This window comes from Mastacembelus armatus, chromosome 21, assembly GCF_900324485.2.
Source record: "Mastacembelus armatus chromosome 21, fMasArm1.2, whole genome shotgun sequence".
In the NCBI taxonomy this organism is placed as follows: domain Eukaryota; kingdom Metazoa; phylum Chordata; class Actinopteri; order Synbranchiformes; family Mastacembelidae; genus Mastacembelus; species Mastacembelus armatus.
In genome coordinates, this window is record NC_046653.1 from 23,316,675 (window position 1) to 23,338,608 (window position 21,934).

The 21,934-nt window shown below is 42.2% G+C and overlaps 1 protein-coding gene across 2 annotated transcripts in view; it reads right to left on the bottom strand.

Annotated features, from left to right (window-relative positions):
- Positions 1-335: 335 nt before the first annotated feature.
- Positions 336-21,934, bottom strand: part of itgb5 (integrin, beta 5) — a 34,964-nt gene continuing 13,365 nt past the window's right edge. Inside the window, exons 11-16 of one of the 2 annotated variants that reach the window (XM_026295349.1) lie at positions 20,641-20,895; positions 5,434-5,656; positions 4,465-4,565; positions 2,887-3,006; positions 2,523-2,689; positions 336-2,415 (exon numbers count right to left, since the gene is read on the bottom strand). In XM_026295349.1, coding sequence (XP_026151134.1) covers positions 2,320-2,415; positions 2,523-2,689; positions 2,887-3,006; positions 4,465-4,565; positions 5,434-5,656; positions 20,641-20,895 — 962 coding nt within the window. In that variant the 3' untranslated portion in view covers positions 336-2,319. Of the gene's footprint in view, positions 2,416-2,522; positions 2,690-2,886; positions 3,007-3,179; positions 3,319-4,464; positions 4,566-5,433; positions 5,657-20,640; positions 20,896-21,934 lie in introns of those variants that run through there. The other variant, XR_003294955.1, reaches the window with a different exon arrangement.

Sequence of the window (21,934 nt, forward strand, 5' to 3'; positions counted from 1 at the left end):
TCACAGTGATAGGAAGCTTTAAAATAACAAAGCTTTTAATTTAAAGTTAACACATAGTTACAGGATCATTTTGTTGTCATCATCGTATGGGAGGGGCCTAACCAGAGAGGTGTCAATTACAGCATCACACCAGTGTCGGTGTGTGTGTGCGATCACATCACACATTTAAGAGCGTGGTTAGTGGTGCAACCAGATGTTTTACTCGACTTTGAAGTGTGTAAATACACACACAGGCACATGTGTGGGATGTGACATTTCAAATTTGGGGTTGAGCCTTTTTTAAAAAAAAAAAAGCAGCAACTGATGGAGCCAAACACAACGAGTCACTGAGTTTTGACATAAGCAGATTTATTGTTCTAGCTCTGTGCGCAGTGTTACATTAACCTGTAGTGATGGGCTGGAAGGGAAGAACGCTGCACCAAAGCTTCGTGTTTGGATGAAAAAGGTGTTGGGTGAGTTTGTGCCAAGACACAAGGCCAAGCCAAGTCCAAACTCCACAACAGAAAACATTTCGTTTGGCTGTGTATGCACACGTACCCAGGTGATGTTACTGACATGCACTCTTATCCATCAGCCAAACCCGTACACACAAAAACTCCCCGTCCCTGCCAACTTTACCATAAGACCATAAAAAAAAAAAAAAGGCCACGTGGCCTCTTCTCCCTCGCCCTCCCCCCGTGTCCCACTGTCAGATTACTCTGTGACAGCTCATGCTCCGCCTCCTCCTGTGGGAACAGCGACGGTGGATTTATGATGCTCGCCATCGTCCTTTGAGGCTTCTCAGTCTTCCCACCCAGTCCCACAGCTGGCAGGGTGGACTGTTTAAGGTATCAGCCATATTTATACTGGTTAAACAGTATTTAAGGAGTGAACGTGTGTCTGACTGAGAGGATAAAGGTTCAGAGGTTGGTGATATTTAATATTTTTCTTATTAAATGAAAATACCAAAACCAAAAATGAAAGGATCCACTAACAACTATATTCTCTCATTCATCTGTACTGTAAAGCTCCATTTTGCCCAAAAAACCATTAAAACCATTGAACCCCCAAACGTTTGTGCTCTGTGACTTTAGTCAACCCCACATTTCTCATTCACTGGATGCAATGTCATTTTCATCAGCAATTATTTTGGCTATTTTCTTCTTATATATTCAATCTACTGAAAATAGGAAAGAAAAACAAAAAAAAAAAAAAACACCTGACATAAATTCTTAATGCCCTTGATGGCTTCTTCAGTTGGTTTGTTTGGCACAACCACCAGCAAAACACCCGAAGATGATGATATAAAACAGAGAAAGGCTGTAAATACTTGGATTTGAGAACCGGCAACAAGAAAATGTTCAGTAACCACAGTGCCCAGCGGTATTAGGAAATGACTTGGCCATTTCTAAAAAATAAACTTCATGTTTTTGACACATTTCTATGAGATTTATGTTCTCAGCTCGAAAGAAATCAGCTTGTGTCTAAGTCTGAACGTATGGAGACACTAACACACATTGGTAGTTTTGGTCTTGCTATGGGATTTGTTGAAAAAAAAAGACAAATCCAGAGAAATACCAGCCTTATCCTTTAAGGGAGCAGAGGCTGGGGGGTCAGTCGGTAGGAGAAGGGAGTGCAACTGGAGCGTAGAATCACACACACACACACACACACACGCGCGCGCACACACACACACACACACACACCAGAAAATTTTAATCTTTACGAGACTTGACTTTTATATTCTCTGTGCAAAATGAAGGTCAGATGTCGTTGCTTAGTAAAAGTTAGTAGTACCAACATCATCATAGCTTCCTTCGGAAACATGTGCTTTTTTTATAATCCTGTGAATTTATCTGATGTGCAGAGAGATTTATTTTTGTTGTTGGGTGGATATTTGATACTAAACAAGGCATTTTAGTGTTTATAAAAATATACATATAGAAGCCAATGTCCTGCCTGCTCTGTACAAAGAATGCCTGGTGATTTTATGTGGCTGGAGTTATGGTTTTTATGAGACTTTATCTTGTAGACCTGCAGACACACTCACCTCTAGCTCTACTCTCATTCTCACTCTCTAAACAAGGAGTTCATGCTTAGTGGGCTCCTTCCCCGACTGCTTTGAAAACACATGAAGAAAAACAAGTCACATCATTTCTCCGTGGGAGCCTCGAGTGTCCTCAGTAAAGACAAAAGGCCGCAGAGTCCTCCCTCGGACACAGGCCCGTTCAGTTCAGTATCGTGCAGAGAGATGAGCATGTTCAGTCCAGCGTCCACCTCGGCCCCGTCCTCCAGGGATCTATTTGTTGGACCGGTCCCGCCGCGCCCCGTGCTGAGGGATCAGTGGACCCCTCCATTGTAGGACTTCCCGTACATGTTGAAATCTGTCTCTACAAAATGTGTAGAGACGGGCTGCTTGTACAGAGGGTTGGAGGCCTGATAAAACAGGAAGCGTTTGATTAGCCTTACAGTTTTACTAATAAACTTTTTGGGCATAATGGAATTAGAGAAAAACATATTTAGTGTCGAGGGACGTCTCATACCATCTCATATCGGGCTCGTGAGCGTGCACTCTGGAAGCGTGCAAACTCTCGCCGGTCATGAATGGTAATGACCGTCTTCCAGGCAGCGAGCAGTACCACCCCCACCAGCAGGATGCTGCCGACCACTGCCAGCAGCACCATCAGGGCATCCGGCCCACCACCACACTCTGATGGGGAGAGCCAGGTTTAGGTTTTGTTAGACAGATGGAAGAAAACACAATGACCAGCACGAAGACGCTCACACTACACAGGTGGGAGGTTCATTCACAACAGGCAGTGCAATATTATCAACAGGTGAGAATCACAAACTCCTTTAACCATAAGATGCATTTAAAAAGACCTCGTTTGCTGTTGGATCACTGACCTGGCTCTTTAAGGGCTGTGAGGATGGATTGTCCGCTGGCGTGTTCAGAGTATGTGAACTTCATGACACAGTCGTTGTCTGTCTTATACAGACAAAGCACCGCACCAGGCTCCTCCGTTTCTGCACCAGAAAACAGCAGAAACACTCGATCGGTTAAAAACAGAAAAACATTTTCAATTGTATTTGGGATCAGTCTCAATTATCTATATATCCAATATATATACTGTATATAAAAACAAGATAAAAACATATAGCAGCTTGGGTGTTATCTGATAACAATTCACTTTTATCACCTTGTTTTTGTTCCAGCAGCTTTTGGCTTCGTCTTTTTAGGGAAACGTTTTTCTAGCTGGACTAAGAGCCAACCTACATGTCACAGTGTTTTTAGTTTCTTGTTTTGAATGAAGTGTCATGACTATTATCGAAGATTAGCTGCAGTTTCAGGAAAGAAAAGGGAAACGGGGAAAGAAATGAGGTAAAATCAATGAGGAATCTCAGGGAAAAAAACAGAAAGCACTTGTGAGCATTTGTCACAGCCTGAATTTCTTTGCTGTGAAATCACAGAGATAGAAAAAAAAAATGCATGCTCTAATTGAGAATCTGATATTCGGGGTGCCCTTGTTTTCAGTCCGTCCTCATCACCCAAAAACACTCAGACGCTCATGAGGGAGGGTGATGTCAGGCTGCCCTGGCCCACCCCTCCCTGTGCTCAGCCCCTCCTCCTCTATTTCATGCACAAAGTATCTGGAATGTACATGTGGAGTTCATTAAGGCCAGTCAGATGGATGAACGAGGGGAATGCTGTGAAACACATCAGATCTGGGCCGGGGCCATGCTGGACCAGTGTGGAACAGCCTTATAACAGTCTAAACAAACACACTGCACTGTCAGCCATGCAGCGTCTCAGTACCACAAAGGCCTTACAGTAAATCACTGTGCATGCATTTCCAAACACCAGGTGGGAGGATGTAGTTGGATTCAGACTGCTGTTAGACCTCAAGCTCGCTGCCTGACACACCAGAAGCAACACTTTGCATCAGGTACTGTGGATGTTTGTTTAGTGGGTGGATTCTCCCTATAAAGGGGCCAGGACAGGGTCTCGTACTGGAATGGGCTGAACTCTGAACCAAATGAGGAGGGTCTGGCTGAACGTGGCTGCTGTTTCCTTCTGTGTGGGGTAAAGGTGAGATACCACAACTAACACCTGCCACATACCATAAATATGAGAACATAGCTGACTGCTGTCTGCTGGGTGTGCGCAGTTATTAGTAATCAGAGGTGTGTGACAAACAACAAACTTACAGATTATAAGACTAAGGGTTTTGAAAGGCTGAACCCAAGTCAGTTTGCATTTTGTCTTTAATGTGCTTCAGCCCATCAGAGGTGTTAAATATGTCACATCAGCTGAAATCACTGGACGACTCACTGTACTTTGGCAGGGCCCCAATGAATGAACAATGAATAATAAATAATAAACAGTGACAGTTGAGAAGTTATGAAATGTTTGCAGATGCCCCAGATGTGAATGCTTTGTGTGTCTGTGCGTGTGTGTGTGTGTGTGTGCTCATATTAACTCACTCAGTGTCTCCACTGTGATGATTTCATCCTTGCACAGGCGTTGGCAGGTCTGGTTGTCCGCAAGTCGCCCTGAGTTGAAAAGCCGGCACTCGATACACTCCCTGAAGCAGTGGAGAGCAAGTTTAATGTAAAAGCAAAACAAAACTTAAAAAAAAAAAAAGACATTTTAAAATCTCTGTTAATGAGCCAGGAGGAAACCACAGAGCCCAATCTACACAACGCCTACACAACCTTCAGTATGTGTTTATTATTTTATGCTCTGGGTACGTCAGCTGTTGAAAACGCCCCGCTGTGCTCCTTCTAAACACTGGACGTCTCTCTGCACAAACCTGCAAGCAGCTCAACAGCAGATGAACTGCACAGCACACAAAACAAATAAAGTGCTTCAGTGTTCATCAATCAGCAACACCGACACAGTCGCTTTGGGTTTCAGCAACATTACACAGTAATAAAAACTTTATTTGAACTTTGTAAATAATCCTCTACAACCCCATAAGAAATAATTAGAAACCAACACAAAGACACAAAGACATTCTGTGTATGTCAACAATCCTCATGCAACAGTGGTAAAACACAAACAACTGCAAAACTATAAATCAGAGGGATATACTGGACGAACAATCATAGCACACACAGTTTACAAAGACTTGACTCTAAGCATTAGTCTGGGCAAAGGTCAGAGGTCGTTCCTGATCTGCACCATTGAGCGATGCAGCAACACTTTCTTTTCATAAGGTCACAAGTGGCATGACAGCTATCTGAACAACTCCCTCATGGCTTTGTCACCAGATCCAGGATAAGCCTGTGAGGGAGTTAAGGGAGTGTTTTCATTTGAGTTCTGGACATCATGTGTGCGATGATCTGACCTTTCCCCTGGACGCCATCACCAACACAGATTCCTGAGGTCAATCTTATTTCCCACCTTCCTTCTCAAACCAATGGTGAATTTAAAGTGTGTTCTGACTTTACCTTTTAGTGCCACAGGCATCGGGGCAGGTGGGGCATTTTTCACAAGTGTCTCCAAAGGCCCCGGGCTCAGTACACTGACAGCGACCGCACACACAGTTGCCCCGCCCACTGCACATCTGCCCGTCATCCGAAATGCAGGACGACGTCTCTGTGGAGCAGTTGCAGTCGCCGCCAATGTAACCAGCATGACATTTACACTGCCCACAGTGACATTCTCCATGACCTGGGAAGAGAAGAACAAAGATGAAATCAGAACTGGTTTGATAAAACATCAAAAAATACTTCAGTGGATATTGGATCAAAGTACTTATGCAATCACATTTTTCAATTAACTGTTTCGTTTAATAAGGCGACAGGAAAATCCCACAGACCAAGGTGATTTCTTCAAACGTCCTGTTTTGTCTGACCAGTGGTACAAAACCAAAAGAAACTCAGTTTAGTGCCGTGTGTGAGAAAGAGGCTTTTCATCCTCACACCTGAGAATCTGGAGACAAACGAGCAGGTTTGCATGAATGTTTGTTTTATAGCAAAGCAAGAAAAAAGCAAAACTGGACACCTCAACTTGTAAATGGTCAAATCAGAAGTACCCAACATGTCTATAAGTGGACACTAATATATAATATTTGAAATTCTCATTCTCAAACCATTTTTCTTGAACCAGACTTCTAAACCTGGGATTTGCTCTCATTCAGTCGTGATGTAGTGGCTCAGTTCAACCTAAACCACAAATTTCCACTAATAAAAGTGTCACCAGCATCCAAATATAATCCTGTCTTTGATTTTTGCTGCTCTAGTGTGTCATGAGGTGGACACACACACACACACACACAGATTCCTCTTCATGAGCGAACAATCTGACCTTTCTCTGCATCAGTGAACAACTGGAGCAGCTGTAGCAGCACAACACAGAGCAAACTGCCCTGTTCTTTTACCAAACTAATTGACTTGTTTTCTGCACTGGAATAAATCCAACAGGACACAAGCCTTCAGGGAATAAGCTGCCTCCCACTGGACTTTGTTGAAACTCTGATTTGTCTCGGTCGACCATGTGACCGCTCTCCCTCTACCTACAGCACAAACAGGAGGTGTAATCAGGGACACATCACTCGACAGGCATGTTTCAAATACAACGTTCGTCAGGCTGCTATCACGGATGGATTAAGAGCTGGGGAGGCTGCAGTCGGGTCAAAACCAAGATTTCAACGTCTGTATCAGCTGAAACCCACAGAAAGACACATCCGTGTTATAATGTGTCAGACATCCAAGGACAGCTGCAAAGCTTTAAAAGGCGATTCTGTAGCAGAAAACTGTTCTAACAGAAATCCCAATTGGATCTCAGGTGTTGTAAAAAGAAGCATGTGGCTTTATTATCGAGCGTGAAATCCCCCAGTCCCTTGTGAAAAGCACAGAGTGATGTTGGAACATTTCTCATTATATTCTAATTTGTCAATTACTCAATCCCATTCATCTACAGCAGATCAGCAAATATTTCGATAATTGATAATAATAATAATCTTCTGTTTGAGACACGGTCAGGTCCTGTCAAATAGTTAGAAAACTTAGATCAAACTGCTATTTTTCCAGTAGCTTTCATTACATTTATGTTTCTGTTCACACAGAAACATTAAGGACAGAGTTCTGCTCTAACTGAGCAGTTATGGCCGAGCAGAAACTGGGTCACTAACAAATTAAATTACTGCTGTTTGTCTAGGAGTGGCTGCTCCTTCTGTCCAACGTGAACAATGAGATTACGCTGCCACTCGGCTCAGACTCAGTGGGGAAGAGACTGTGATTAGACCCAGATCCTTAAAGAGGTCAGCACGACTTCTGCAAAATGAACAGGAACCATTCTGTCTAATCATCAACCAAGTGGTCAGGGTTGTGTAACATACTGTCTGGGTCAACAGATACAATCAGTTTCTTTTCTTTTCCTTATTTTTGCATCTCACTTCTCACCTTATGCTGTGGAACTGTGCGTTTACAAGGAGGAAAAACTGAGAAGGATCATATTAATTCTTTTTTTTGGTTAAGTGCCTGGAACACACTTCCTGTCCCTCAGTCAGCGGCTTGAGGCTGAGTCATGGTACCAACCCTGGGAGTGTGCCCTTAAATGACAGTGCTGCTGCTCGAGCACTGAGAGGGCAAGAAGCTGTTTTTTTTCCAGACAGACTGGGAAAGATACAATAAGTGCAAGTGGAGCTGGTCTGACACGGAGATAGTGTTCGACAAGTCCTGACGAGCTGCTGCCAGGTCGCCCTTCGGCTGCACAAACTGCTTATTATGGCTGTCACACAGAGATTAAGCTCGTCTGTGGATTCTTTCAAAGCTGCGCTAATAAATATTTTATATGACCAACGGCTCAACTGACTCTAAATAATGACAAAAACATCATTACCTGATTCTGCAGCTCTCACCTGCTCTATGGCGCTCAGTATTTCTGTCTCATTGTTCTCTGACAGACATTATGTAGGCAAACAAAGTTAACAACCAGCTGCTGAAGAACCAGAGGTTTCCCTCAGATCTCGGTCCAAGTCAAACCAGCTCTACAAGGAGCTACATGCAAAAACAAACATCTACTCTGAAGCTTGTACATGTCAGTTATTTGTCTCGTGAACATTTTATGCATTACTGGATACTAAATACTGAAAGTAGTCTGACAGCCACAAAGGATCCTCTGACCAGCTCTCGGCTGCAGGGACAATCACATCTGCCGGTGCACAATGTCATGCTATTGGTAGAAAAGCAGCTCAGGTGTGCACGGTGAGTTAGATTTGACAGCAACTCATCAAATTATGGTCAGGTGCTGCCTCTTTATCTAGATACTGAGAGCTTTGGGAACAACACAGCAGTGTTGAGATGAAACCTCATCTGATAACCATCACGATGCCATGAAACCGATGCTTGGAGCGAGTGCACAGGCTCGTCATCCTGCCAAGACTTTTGGCTTTTTGAGCTGCAGTTTTGTTCCATTCTCTCTGGCCGAGCTGTTGACCTGGTCTGACTCTCTGCTCGACAGCGAGACCGAGCACGGCTCGGATTCACACCGCTGTGTCAGAGGAGGAGTTCAGATGTGTTCAGAGCCTTCAGTGCTGTGACCTTCCTCTTTTGCTCACAGCTTTTCCATGACGCTGCTCTAGACGTTCTGTCAGCCTGGACCAGCAGCCAAGATGAAGCAAAATGACACTGAAGAGGCAGCTGCTCTTGACAAACATAACTCAGACTAGGTGTGATATGCTGTTTTCTCTTTCTTGAACGTTACATCTTTGCAAATGTATCGTATGCACACTACGTGAGGATACAGCTGGCACTTCCAGATCAGTGAATGAGAGCGTGACAAATGAGTATGAAAATCAAGCCTGGGGCAGCAGAGTCTCCACACATGCTGCTCGCTTCTGTTTCTGTGTGAATTACAGATCAGCGAGTTCATTCACACGTTGCTTTACTACTGTGAGACGGACGACAAAGAGAAAGAAAATTTGTATTTTTGTCTTACAGCACCACCAGAATACACCAACGTGAGGTACACATATATAGGGAGGAGGTAATACATTACATTTACTGTCATTACTGTGACAAAGTCATTTTTTGTGTACTTTTTCAAACTGTACTCTAATCAGTTGTCTGTGGTGATAGAATGATGCATCATGGTCTTGGTGGTATGATGCTGTTCCGCCTTTTTTAGGGTAAAGGTGCTTACTTTTAAAAATATGTGTGTACTGTAAATGCAGTAATATTTAGTACCATGTTTATTCTTTACTTTTGATCTAAAGACAATGCAATTTTTACACCAGTACTTTTACTTGAACATATAAGCTAGTACTCTCTCTTTCCAAATGAAAGACTGGCTGGAGAAGAAAAAGTAGGTGAATATAAAGTACCAGTCAAAAGTTTGGACACACTAAAACACTGAAGTGAATGAGGAAGTGTGTAGTACTGGCAGTGTATATATATATACACATGTATACATGACTGGAAGCTGCTATTAAAGAAACCTCAAGAATGAATTCTGAGTCTCAACAATTCAATAAAGGAAACTGAAACTTGAACATTGACTTTCCACAACAACTGGACAAAGTCCATCTGCCGATGAGGATCGTTTGTCACGACTGACAGCTCCAGAACTAAATGGACCACGAAGAGACAACGTTTTGTTTAGGAAGTGTAATTCCAGTGGATGTCATAGCAAAGATCGCTTTAGAAGAACAGAGAAGATCTGAAATGACTGTACCTCCTGTCCTGCTGATGTCAGCAGCCCACTTAGTGAATCATCAGCCTGCTAAAAATGTAATGAACGCCGAATTACAGCCTGTCTTTTCTGACAGACCCACTGCTTTTAAAGGTGTAATTATGGGATAAGATCATATTTTACATTAGACCAATGCAGCACTAGATGCAGCCTGTAAAAATATCCCCATATTTTTTGCCTGGGGACATACTGGATTTCAACATCACATTAAAAAGGCTTAGGTAAGTGTTTAGAGATTAAATAAAGAGCAAATGAGCTATTGGGTTATTTTAGATTAATATTCCATATCAAGCAAATGTGACACACAACAACAGCTTGGGCTTTAACAGTAAACAGGAGCTCAACAAAAGCCATTAATGCATTTAAAATAAAACATTCACAGAGCAAACAACATCTGGAAGCAACAGTCCACTGTGTACTTCCAGTGTTTCCTATCTGCAGAGACTGAGTGCACAAAGAAGAGCTGCAGGTAAAAAGTTCCATTGTGACTGATGATACGTTAAATAAAAAAAAAAAAAGAACATTTTGCAGCAAACCATTAATCTTAAGTCATTAGGTAAAATGTTATGGCCACTTTCAGATTCAAAACAGCCTAAGTTTTATATCAAGCCAAGATTCTTTATCTGGTCTGGAGGAATCATTTTGTGAAAAGCGGCAGAGGTCAGCAAACAAGGAATGCAGTGTCTGGTATGATGTGGTAACCTGCAGAGGAACTGGATGGAGGATCGAAATGGCCACAGAGGTTGTGGTGTGTTTGGTGCATATGGAAAGAAAACATGCCCTCTGAGCTCCTACTGTACAGCTGCTGTGTGAATTGTCCCCCTATTTTCTTACTGATGAAAAGCTTCAGCAAATGTTTGGAATATCTGTGGTTTGACTGCATCTTGTGAAGTAATTGTACATTTGGCAAAAAAAGCAGGTTAAGACGTAACAAGTCTGACTCTGGGGAGATGAAAAAGACATACAAGCCTCATTTCCGGTGCCTGCCAATTTCCTGTGGGAAATCCTGCCGTACATAATTGGCATAGCTGCATATAATTATCAAAATATTGTTGATACAAAAAAGCATGAAAGGGAATATGAAACCAAAACAGCAGGGCCACTGTTAAAACTTAAGCTTCCATCTGAATCTAGATCCAAATCCACTTATCAAACATAACTCCTTTTGAAACCCTTATCTAATCTATGTAAATAGTTTGGTAAAAGGAAAAAACTGTAGTATTTTTCTATTCAGCACAATAACAAAACCCATTTAAACAGTTTTCTCCTTTGTATATCCTGGAATTTGTTTACTGACCGAGAATATTCTGTACCTGAGAGCTGCAATCAGTGATTTCAGGCTATTCAATCCTTCCGGCTCCACATGGACAGTTTTATAGTCCGTAAAAGTACCTTTCAAATGGAATCAACTGGAGCTTGTATATTAAATTAAAAAGCAAACACATCTAACAACTTTGGTTGTGAATGCAGCATCTGATACGATGTGGTAGCTGTGAGAAAACCCTTCTCAGCCTGTAGCCCCTCCCTGACCCTGGAAAGAAATGCACAATGTGACTGCATGACTTTAAATGAGAGCTCTGACAGCAAAACAATATAATCAAAAACCACTCAACTTAATTACACAGTAGGCTGTGGTCACAGGCTCGGCCCGGCCTGGGACTGTATTTCTTTTTGTGTTTCAGTGAAAGAAATACAGAAAAATGAAACAGAAGTTGGTCCCATCATGCTTTGCAATTCAAACCAAGTACAAGGTCACGAAGTGCTAAAATGAAGGGTTGGTTTGTTTGGACTTTAAATATTTTCAAGTGTCCTATATAGTATAGGTGCACAAGCACACACACACACACACACTTATTTGTAACTCCAGGGGACGTGACTGGTAGAGACATTTCTGCCCATTTGTGGTCAACTATCATGTCAGTCCCTCAAATTACACATCAGCAAAACTGCCAAAGCGGCGATGGAAACAGAAGTGATGTTTTCACGCCAGCAGGAAGAACCATGAAAAAAACAAGCAGCAGAAAAATAGATCCTGTGCAAGGTCTGAAGTGACAGCAAACAATCAACAAGGCACTACAGATTTTTTTTTTCACGTAAAATGCACAGCCCAGACAAAAACAAGCTCTCCAATGTATCACAACATGACAATCACAAGAGAAGAACCGAAGACATGTTTGTTTCTCTCGCCCAAGCAGCTGCAGCTCTCAGAGTCAAGGTTGTCTTTTTCTGTCATTCAGGAGGAATTAATCCTCCTTCAGGGCTAAAGGCTGGAATACATACTGCCCTGATAAGATAGGAAACCAACACACAGGCTCTTCTGTCTGTCTGTCCAAACTCAGAGCTCAGGAAGCTTTGCTACCCATGAAGGCCCAGAGTGACAGCATGCTGCTCAACCAGTGTGCCTGCAGCAGTCGGCAGCACGCTGCCAAATGTAAGTGGGAGAAGTGAAACATTTGATGTGAGAACAGGGATCTTTCTGTGGGAAACTCACTGTGCAGACTGTGGTCGGTTCATGACCAACAAAAACAATCTGTCCAAAGCCATTCTCTGCTGGTCACGAACTTTATTACACAATAAAAGGAATAGTTCAGCATTTTAGAATATATACTTATTCTCTTTCCTGTGGACAATCAAAGCAAGCAAGTTGTCCCTAAAGTTAGTTTGGGGTGGCGTAGCCAAAAGTCTGGAAACTTATATGAATAAATGAGTTTTGTTTTTGATCCAATTGCCAAAAATATCTAACAACCTGCGTGTTCTCACAGTGACTGCAAGGCTGCAGGAATCGCTGCACACCGTTGTGAAATAACCCCCCCCCCCGTACAACAATTAAACACTGTGTTAACTGGTAAGTGTTACGGCTGTTGCTGGGCTGTTTTTCATCCTGGCTCTACCTTCTCATCGAACTCTGTAAATAAGACTATTTTGTAGATTGGTAAACAACTTTTAAAGCTCTGAGGGTTACAAAGGCTGCAAATAAAAGCTGTGACAGAGTACTGTGGTGAAACAATGCCGAACCACACACGCAAACTATTCTCTATTTAATACATGGTTTGGAACCAAGTCTACGAGCTACACTTCGACTGGACCTTCAGTTTCAGACTGCTGTGATGTGCATATGCTAACAGATTCTTAGCCCTGTTCCCCTTTAAACAGTTGTTAATATAAGATCCCTGCTCTGTGTTCGTGCATGAGTCTGTCAGTGTAACACCGCAAAAAAATGTGGGCTATTAAAAGGTGCAGGCCAAAACAAGCTCTCTCCTGTATTCTGGGCCAAGCTGTTTATCATCAGAATCAAACAGAGCCAGTATCTGCTCTGTATGAGACTGGGGGCACAACTTCTTCTTTGGCTTGGTTTTAATTGAGCCTCAGTAAAAGAAGAAGAATGTCACCTTTAGAAAAACAGCCTGCAGAGCCCACTAAAACTAAAAGAACATGCAGTGGCATTAAACTGGGTTCAATTACAGGTATCAGAAGCTTTAACATGTGTTTTTTACATGGAGAAGGTCACATGCTTGACAGACAACAGTCATTACCAGGCATGAAAACAGTGTTTAGATTCTCACAGGGTGCTCTGCATCAGCGACAACAGTGACGAGGTCGGTACCACTGCAACGGTGTGTTACTGTATGCCTGCCCTTTTCTGGATTTGCAAACTTTGCCAGAAACAGAAACTTTGCCAGAAACTTAATTAAACACCTTTTCTACTCCCATGACCTTCAGCACAGCCTCTTTTTCAGCATCATGCTTCTTTCTTCTTAACAATACCTTATCCTTCTGCTTCTGTTAACCCTGCATTAATCCCCTGTAGGTCACCTTGGAGCTGTCCAAACAAGCGACAAACACACAACATGTATATATTAACCATTTTTATATTTACCATCACCATTTAAGCTGATTACAGTTGCACATTCGCAATTTTTAGCTTTGTTTTGGTCTCCACCACCTCCTGTGGGCGAAATCTCTGGCTCTTTAGTTGCTATGTTCATGCTCCACTATGTTCACCACCTCATCTCTGACTGTGTCTGTCTGCTGCTGAGCAGGTAGTGAACAGTGACTTTAATTTGCTGCAACCCACTGCTTTGGTTGGAAACTGCAACCAGTGTTGGACCAAAATAATCACAGTGTGGGCTGTAAAACCAAAACAATGACCTAACCCTTACAAAACCTTTCCATAAAGCTAATCTACAAAGTATAACAATAATAATAATAATACTACCAAGCATTAACACTATTATTTTTGCACTCCATTAAGGCCTCAACATAGCAGTCCAAGAACTGGTGCTCATTTGTTTGGTATTAGAAAGCAGATTTTCCATTGATTCATTAGTCTTGTCTCTGACAAATGCAAGAAGAAAGGCTTCCATTCAGGAGCGCTCCTTTATTTATCTTCTCACCCTGTTCAGCACAGTATAGACAGAGCAGCACACATTAACACTGAGTGTGCAGCTGGGATTTTTTTTTTTTTTTTGCTATCCCACTGAAACAATTACAGTCAGCTGCTTGGCTTTAATGATCTAAATCCTGGGGCTGAAGCAGTGACCCCTGGGGGCTTTTAATGCTGATGAACCACCCAACGGGCTAAGCAGGCCAGAGGTCTACTAGACTTCACAAAAAGTGCTGAAAACGGCTGCTGATCCCACAAAATCAATCCCAAACTGCTTGTGACAGTGACAGTCATGCACGTGAATTGCTTGTGGATATTTCACAACTTACTAAATAATATGAACTTGAAGGTTTCTAGAATATAAGGTCATTTCCTTCCTAATTTGTAAGGACATGCATTAGTCTGCATGCAGTGGTACGGTCAGGGTGTGGTGCTGTATCTACAATATTTTACCAGAGAGAGCCGAGGTCTTTGTGTGCAGCAGCCAAGTTCAGTAAAGTCTCAAAGAGCAGAGGAGAGGGAGGAGTCATCTGGTGTTTGTTCCACCTCGCAGTCTGAGGACTAAGCCTCAGCTGCCCAGGTGCTGCTCAGGTTGTCAGACACAGTATGATTGTACTTAAACTACACCTGATGTCCAGCTTCCCCACTGAACCATGGCCACAGGTATCACCATCATCTTATTTCAATGAATAAAATTCACAGCACGAAAATAACTGAACAGATAAAAATGCACCTTTGGGAAACTGCTGAAATGAATACTGCCATGTTGCTGATATTATCTCAAATCCAAATACTATTTACACCTGTCAGCACAAAACCAATCTCAGACATCTACCTCAGTATCCCATTAGTTTTGTTCTTTTTATTGCACCTGGTAGGGTAGAATTAAAGATTTATTTTTATTATTCTTATTAGTTTTCCATCCTCATACAAATCTTAGCATAACTCAAATAAGCACAGTAAGTTGATACATCTAGAGCAGTATGATTTTTTTTTTTTTTCATACCGTTTATGTTTTTCCACCAGTACTCAGTTTGGTATTGTTAGTGATCCTTTAACTGCCTGGGTGGCTGTCAGCCAAACCTTAACCAAAACCAGACTCACTAATTGCTGCATGGTCAAGTAATGACACATAAAACACTATGTGAACCACAGCCACCGAATCAAACGCACTTTACAGACTCCTTCATGCTGGAAACAGCAACTGACATACAACAAAGCTTGAGGACATTATTTAATGCCCAACACAAAATGTTTCAAAATACAAATTAAAACTGTTTCTATTACAATATTTCAACCTCCATCTAACAGACAAGCTAAAAAAAACAGACCTGCAGAGGAAAGAATGATGGCACGACATCTTGAATGTCACTTTGGTTATCTGAGGTGCAAAGCTTTGCAAAAGCAGATCTATATTGGTGTTTGTTTAAATTAGGGCCCTGACCACTTATTGAAACCAGACCCATTGAATGACTCAACAAATTTTTCCTGGAATATAAAGTTATAACAACAGTGACTCTGTGTTGTGATACTAACAAACTTCTCTAGTCATAACAAGAAAAATATGAGAAAATATTTTCCCAGTTCTGGGATTTTCACAACTGTGAGAGTGACGTTCTGCTTCTGGGGGGATGATACCTCTCTCTTACCTGGACTGGTTTACCCTGCCAGGCTGGACTGCTCTAAACCTAAAGCAAAGAATTAGAAAAGTCCTCTGACAAATCAATTAGGCCAAAATTAACCTCCTGGTTCCTTCAGTGTAGCACAGTTCCAGTAACACTAGGCACAAACATGAATAAACACACATGTTCCCATTTACCCTATAAGGAGACACACACACACACACACACACACACGCATGCATACACATGGTGTACATGCACACACACTCACAGGACAGAGCGCTTTATTTATGAGGTAAGAGGGTTTGTGTAAGTCTGGAAAATAGAACCACACTATTTCTGGCGACTGGAGACTGTTGGGTGCTTGGATCATTATTTAGAACCAGCTGCAGAGGCGACATGGGGATGTGGGTCAGGGGGGGAGGAGGACCAGGAGGACCAGGAAGTGAAGACTTTCTGAGGCTTTGTTGAAACAGACAGGAGGGAAGACCCAGCACAACAGGATTTTTGAAACTCTGACAAGAACAATTCTTAAAAAACCCTTAACACATGAGCAAACATTTTTGGTGATGACCCTTTAAATATGGTCATGTCCAGAGAAAGAATTTAAAAAAAGCATTAACACTAATTATCTTCACTGTCCTATGAAAAACAAAACATCAACTTTTCATGAGCTAAGAAAAAAAAAAAAAAGTCTAGTACTGTTTCTGCTGAGTCACAAGTTTTTTTTAAATGGGTCATTTACCTTAAAGAAAAGTTTAGATTTACAGATGAGAACATCTGGCAGAGTACATACGAGCTGAAAAGAGAGCTTATCCTTGCATGAGTTCGTGCTAATTAGAAACATACTAGACCCAAACAAGTAATGAGTGATTCAGCACATTGAGACACAAACTGAACCATCAGACAGCACAGAGACACTGCTGCGTAGACCCAGAGTATAAGATTACAGGAGCATTTAGACAGTCTCCTTGCAGGTCATTTGACCCCAGAAACAGAAAAGCCTCCTCCAAGCTCCCTGCTTCAAACCACCTCTCATCATCAGAGTGTGACTGTCAAGCATTGATCACTTAGCATGAATTCGCCTGATGTTTCCTCCCCTCCACACCTGCAGTACAACGCCCGTGCTCCCACTGTCCCGACAGGCTTTACAGGCTGATTAATGTCTGAGGCCTGATCACACCAAGTAACAACCACCAGCTGGAAGCTGAAGCCGACACTGACACACGGCTTCTCTAAAGGCTACTAAAAATTCACCTGCATGCAAAATAACGAGAAAAAACACAGCTACTCCTCATTTAAAGAAAGATTTAGGCCTGTGTGTTGGCTTTGGAAATGATTGTTTTATTAATAATGTAGATCTCTGGATGTGTTATAACATCAGCCCTGACAGATGTGACCTGGTCCTAAACCTCAGTAAGTGTTGTTGGTTGTAAACTTCATACAGATTCCCAAACAGAAGGACTCAGTGGCATGTACAGTTCCACTGTAATGAAAAGCAGCAATAATCTCATCGACTCATTGGCCTAAAAAGTTGACTTGGCGTGCCAAAGAGACATCTTGGCACTTCTAAGCATCACAAAAACAAGACTGAATAAGTTGCATGAGAAAGAAGTATTCTGAGTCACTCACAGCAAGTGGCTATTGTAGCAAGATTTACTGTGACACAATTCACTGGAGGAAGGGGAAAAAAGAAAGTAAATATAAATGGAGCCATGATTTCTGGCTGTTTTTTCCAGCCTTGCAGTAATGCTGCAGTTACTGCAGAGTAAAACCCAGAAAGGCGCACATGGGGACACAGAGTCCTAGTGGTTTTTGCTGGTTTGGGTGTGTTGTGTTGCCACATGCATACACACCCATCTAATGGTTGCACACACACAGACTGCTAAGCAGGTGTGAGCCACAGCTGGCCATGCAGCGCTGCCTGCTCCTGTCACTGTGTCCTCACATTCACCTCTGACTGGAAACTGGACTACACTGTTCAAACACAGTTGGGTTTCTCAAACTAAGTGTTGATAGAAATAAATTATTGGTGCCATAGTTCATTTAAATAAACGTAACAAATAGTCCATCATAGTAAACTTTAGGGGGTTATTGAAAGTGTTTACACGATGAACTCTAAATTCAAACATCATTAAAACACTGGGCTCTTTTAAGGACGATAATTATTCTTGATCATAGCAGTTCCTGACATGACAAGATCCACTTACTTGCTTTTTCCTAAAGCCTCCATGTCAACTGATTCCTCCCTGTGACAAATGAGCCATCCTTGGTCCAGATGAAACCTTGGAAAAGCTAGTAAGTGAAATTTGTTTTGGTATACGTCTATTTCCAAGGTCAAAAAAGGAATTTGATGCTAAACCTTCAAGCTAATGAAATGAGAAGTCTGATGTGATGGAACTGAACGCTCTGTACAGAGCTAGAAAACAGTCACTGAGCTCAATTATTTAAGCCTATTTTTAAAAAACTCATTAAAAAGTGAAGCATTTATTTACATTTAGGACTTTAAGACCTCAAAGCCCTTGGACCAGAATATTTGTAAGAAGTGACGGTTAATATTTCTTGTTTGAAAGTCCCAGAACTCAGTTAAAGGCACAAAATGACCACAAAAAACATCAATTGTGATGCAAAGTGATGCAAAACCACCACAAAAGGATTCAAAATAGCCACAAAACAGCTCCAAACAACACAGTCATTGTAGTTTCTGGTATGTAGTGGAGAGAGTTTTACTTGTCTATGCCCAGGGGTCCATTGTTTCACATCACACCCATCCCTGGACCCATTTAAACAGCAGAGGATTAATGGAAGGGTTTACCAATTAAAATAAGTAAATCATGAATTACTGGATTTCTAAAAAGCCTTTTCTAAATCAAACTAAAGACTTTTCAATGGCTGCTAAGACTGAATTCAGTGCATTTTAAGACACTGTAGAATGACAACCTCAGCTACACAACTAAACATTTCACTCTAAAACATAAACAGCAACAAAGTGTTGGCATGTGTGGAGCGGAAGAAGAAAATATTGGTCTAAAAAGCCAAAGAGATGAAGCTGAGATGATCGTTTAAGTGCCAAGTCTCAGCATTTTAAACATCCAGACACAGCAGCAATGACACGGGACAGTATTTCCATTTCAAAGCTCATACTTTGACTGAACTTCACAAAGCACAGCTGCACCGAGGATCAATGCTGAATCTCAACACACCATATGAGAATAATAACGTATCCTGATACTGTTTTTGCATTCAGTCACTTTGACAGTTACTGCTTTTAGTAAACTGATACCGTGCAGTCATCTAAAAACACTAAATGTAAAGAGAACCGCTTCACTCCAGTGCAGCCACACTGCAGCTCATGTTGTCCACAGAACAGTATTATAAGAAACATCAACCGATACTGTTCTGCACTGATGACGGACAGGCTGATAGCTACACCTCAGACATGGGAAAAACATTTTCAAGGAGACTCAGACTGGTTTAAAAAGCCAAAATAAACACTGTTAATGCCACACTGGCCTCTTTAATAAAACCTGCTGTGTCTTGAGGCGATTTATCTGTCTGAACATACTAGACTCTCCCAGATATAACACTACAACTCTCCGTGGAGCCTATCCAGGTGGAGCACAATGCTGTTTACAAGATATTTCTGCTAGCCAAAGGGGCTTGAATTAGACTTTAACAGTATTTCCTATGGATCTCTAGAAACATGCAGGCACAGGCTGCCTTTACAGCACGCCTAACTCAGGACACTCCTCACTGGGTTACTGACAGATTCAGAGGAACGAAGGAAAGAACGTGGAGGAGGCGTACCGTTTGGTATCATTAGGAACTCATTATGGCTTCACACCAGGCAATCATGCTGAGAAAGGAGACAAGCTGCAGAAGGTAGTGGACTGTTAAGATTTAATGACTGCTTATGGATGACTGGCACAGCCATTCTGCATCTGTGCATTCAGTGTGTCCAGCCCTGCCGCAGACTAAACGAAAGACGTCTGTTTCTGCTGGGTATTGATAAATAGAGGCGGGTATTGTGTTTGGAGATTGTGCCAAAGCTGGCCTCACTGTCACAATGCGCTCTCTGTGGTTTCACAGGAACAGTCGTTGGCTTGGGGAAGAGCCAGTGGGCTGCCCTCCAGCCAAGAGGTCTCGCACCAGAACGCAGAGTTCTGGGAACACAACAGCTTTGACCGTTTTTGGTACAGCTGAGCTGAAACCCTGAGCCAAACCTGTCTTTTTGGCAAGCCTCAGCTCTCTTAGGGCATCGGAGCAAAGCAGGGACAGCTCAGTGAGGGGAACAGCCATCAGAACATTAATCACAGATTAAAAGAATATATTTATGCCTCACGACGGCAATATCAAGATAATTAAAGGCCAATGCAACTCAAAGGTTTGACAGTCACTGCAGCTGGTGACTTTTAATCTGACACACATCTTTTCAGCCAGATCTGTTTTTTCCTGGATATATACTTAAATTCCTATTCCAGCAAGCATGTTTCTCCACCTCTCTCTGGTCCTCAATCATTCCAAGGCAAGTATCATACCACGCCTTCTGAGACAGGCACTAAACAACACACGAGCTGAACATCTGAAAAACTATTTTGCAGCTGGTCCTCTGAGCTTCTTTAGGAGCTAGGCCAGCAGCCCTGCAGGTGACTGCCACAGCTCGCTCACAATTGAAGACGGGTTTGTTGGAGCGGAGTCAGGAGAGCGCCAAACTGCCAGGACACACCCAGGGCAGGTATGAGACTCACGAACGTGCATCAGTTTTAATTATAACCCACAACAAGCAGCAGATCTAAAGGATTCACTGTGGGTTTGATGTTGGCTTGAGTTCTCATTAAGTTGCAGGGGGAAGGGCTGCAGTCTCTCAACAGCTGTCCTACAATCCTCCAGCCCACTACAACAGCACATCAGTGGAAATATGAAACACAACTACACTCTGCGGATGATTTCCTTACCTGAGCAGAGAATGCCTTTGTGTCGGGCGCAGGAGAAGTCGTCACACTCGCAGAAGCTGCCGTAGATCTTGCCAAACTCCGACTCGTAGCACAGACACTGGTTGCAGCTGCACTCTCCTCGTCCGCTGCACATCTGCTTGCCCTCGGCTTCCCGGCAGGCGCTGTTGTACATGGTGCTGGGCTCGCCCTCCTGGCACTCACAGCGGGCGCCCAAGTAGCCCGGCTCACAGTGACAAGTCCCACAGTTATACGTACCTGCAACGCCATGGTTGAACTTTATTTTACTGGCTTTATTTGGATTTGGACGCATCACTTGATGCACTGTATAGATTTTAATGCTGTGTGACGTGTTAAGTAATTCCTGTATGTGAAATGTTTTTGAGTTGTATATGCGCCCACTTACTCTTGTATTTCAGACATTTAAGTCTCAAGTTTAAAAAAATACAAATAAAGAACAACAACCACCACGAGCGAAAGCTTCTCCATAATTATGCCAAACACAGTGTTCACTTAAGAGGGTAAAACTAGGTGGTTTCCCTAGTTATTAAAGTCAAAATAGCAGGTCTGACTTCGCTGATTGAGATGTTCGACTTGCAGGAAGGTTTAAACCCACAGGAAGCAGAGCAGGAGCAGTTTCTGTCCGTCGTAATTCACAAGGTTTGTTGTTTTGGATGTTTTTTTGTTTTTTTTTCCAACCAAAAAAAAAAAAAAAACCAAATGAAACTAGGAGACAGACCTACTCACAGCTAAAAATAGTCTGATAATAAGCTTTTAAAATTAGAAATGCTAATGATTTATTGATCAAACCAAAACAGTGTTTTGACAGTCCATTACGTGCACATTAAATAACAGCCACCTGTAATAAATAAATGAATAAAGCTGATTTCATGCAGTCAGTCAGTGTATTGATGGAATAATCAAGTTCACTTATAGCTACAGGGTCAATCCCAGCCCTTCTCTTATCTCAGGACTCATCCCTGTTTCTTATTAACAGTTGCTCTCCCCAGTTTTGTGAAACTCTCCTAAGAGGAAACTTTGTGTTGTCGAGGAGGACATCTAAGAGTAAGATAAGATGCTCTGTGAGTACAGCCCCGGGATTGTTTTTCTAATCAGTCTGAACTGACTTTGACCTGGACTTTAATTTTCCATGCCATCAGAAGTATCTAGCTGTAAGATGTTTCCAGTAACTTCCCAACAATAAAAACAGAAATAGGAAGAAAACACAAATTAGACGATTTCTTCTCTTACAAGCATTCAAACGAGTCTTCAAATTACAGTGCATATACAAAAATAT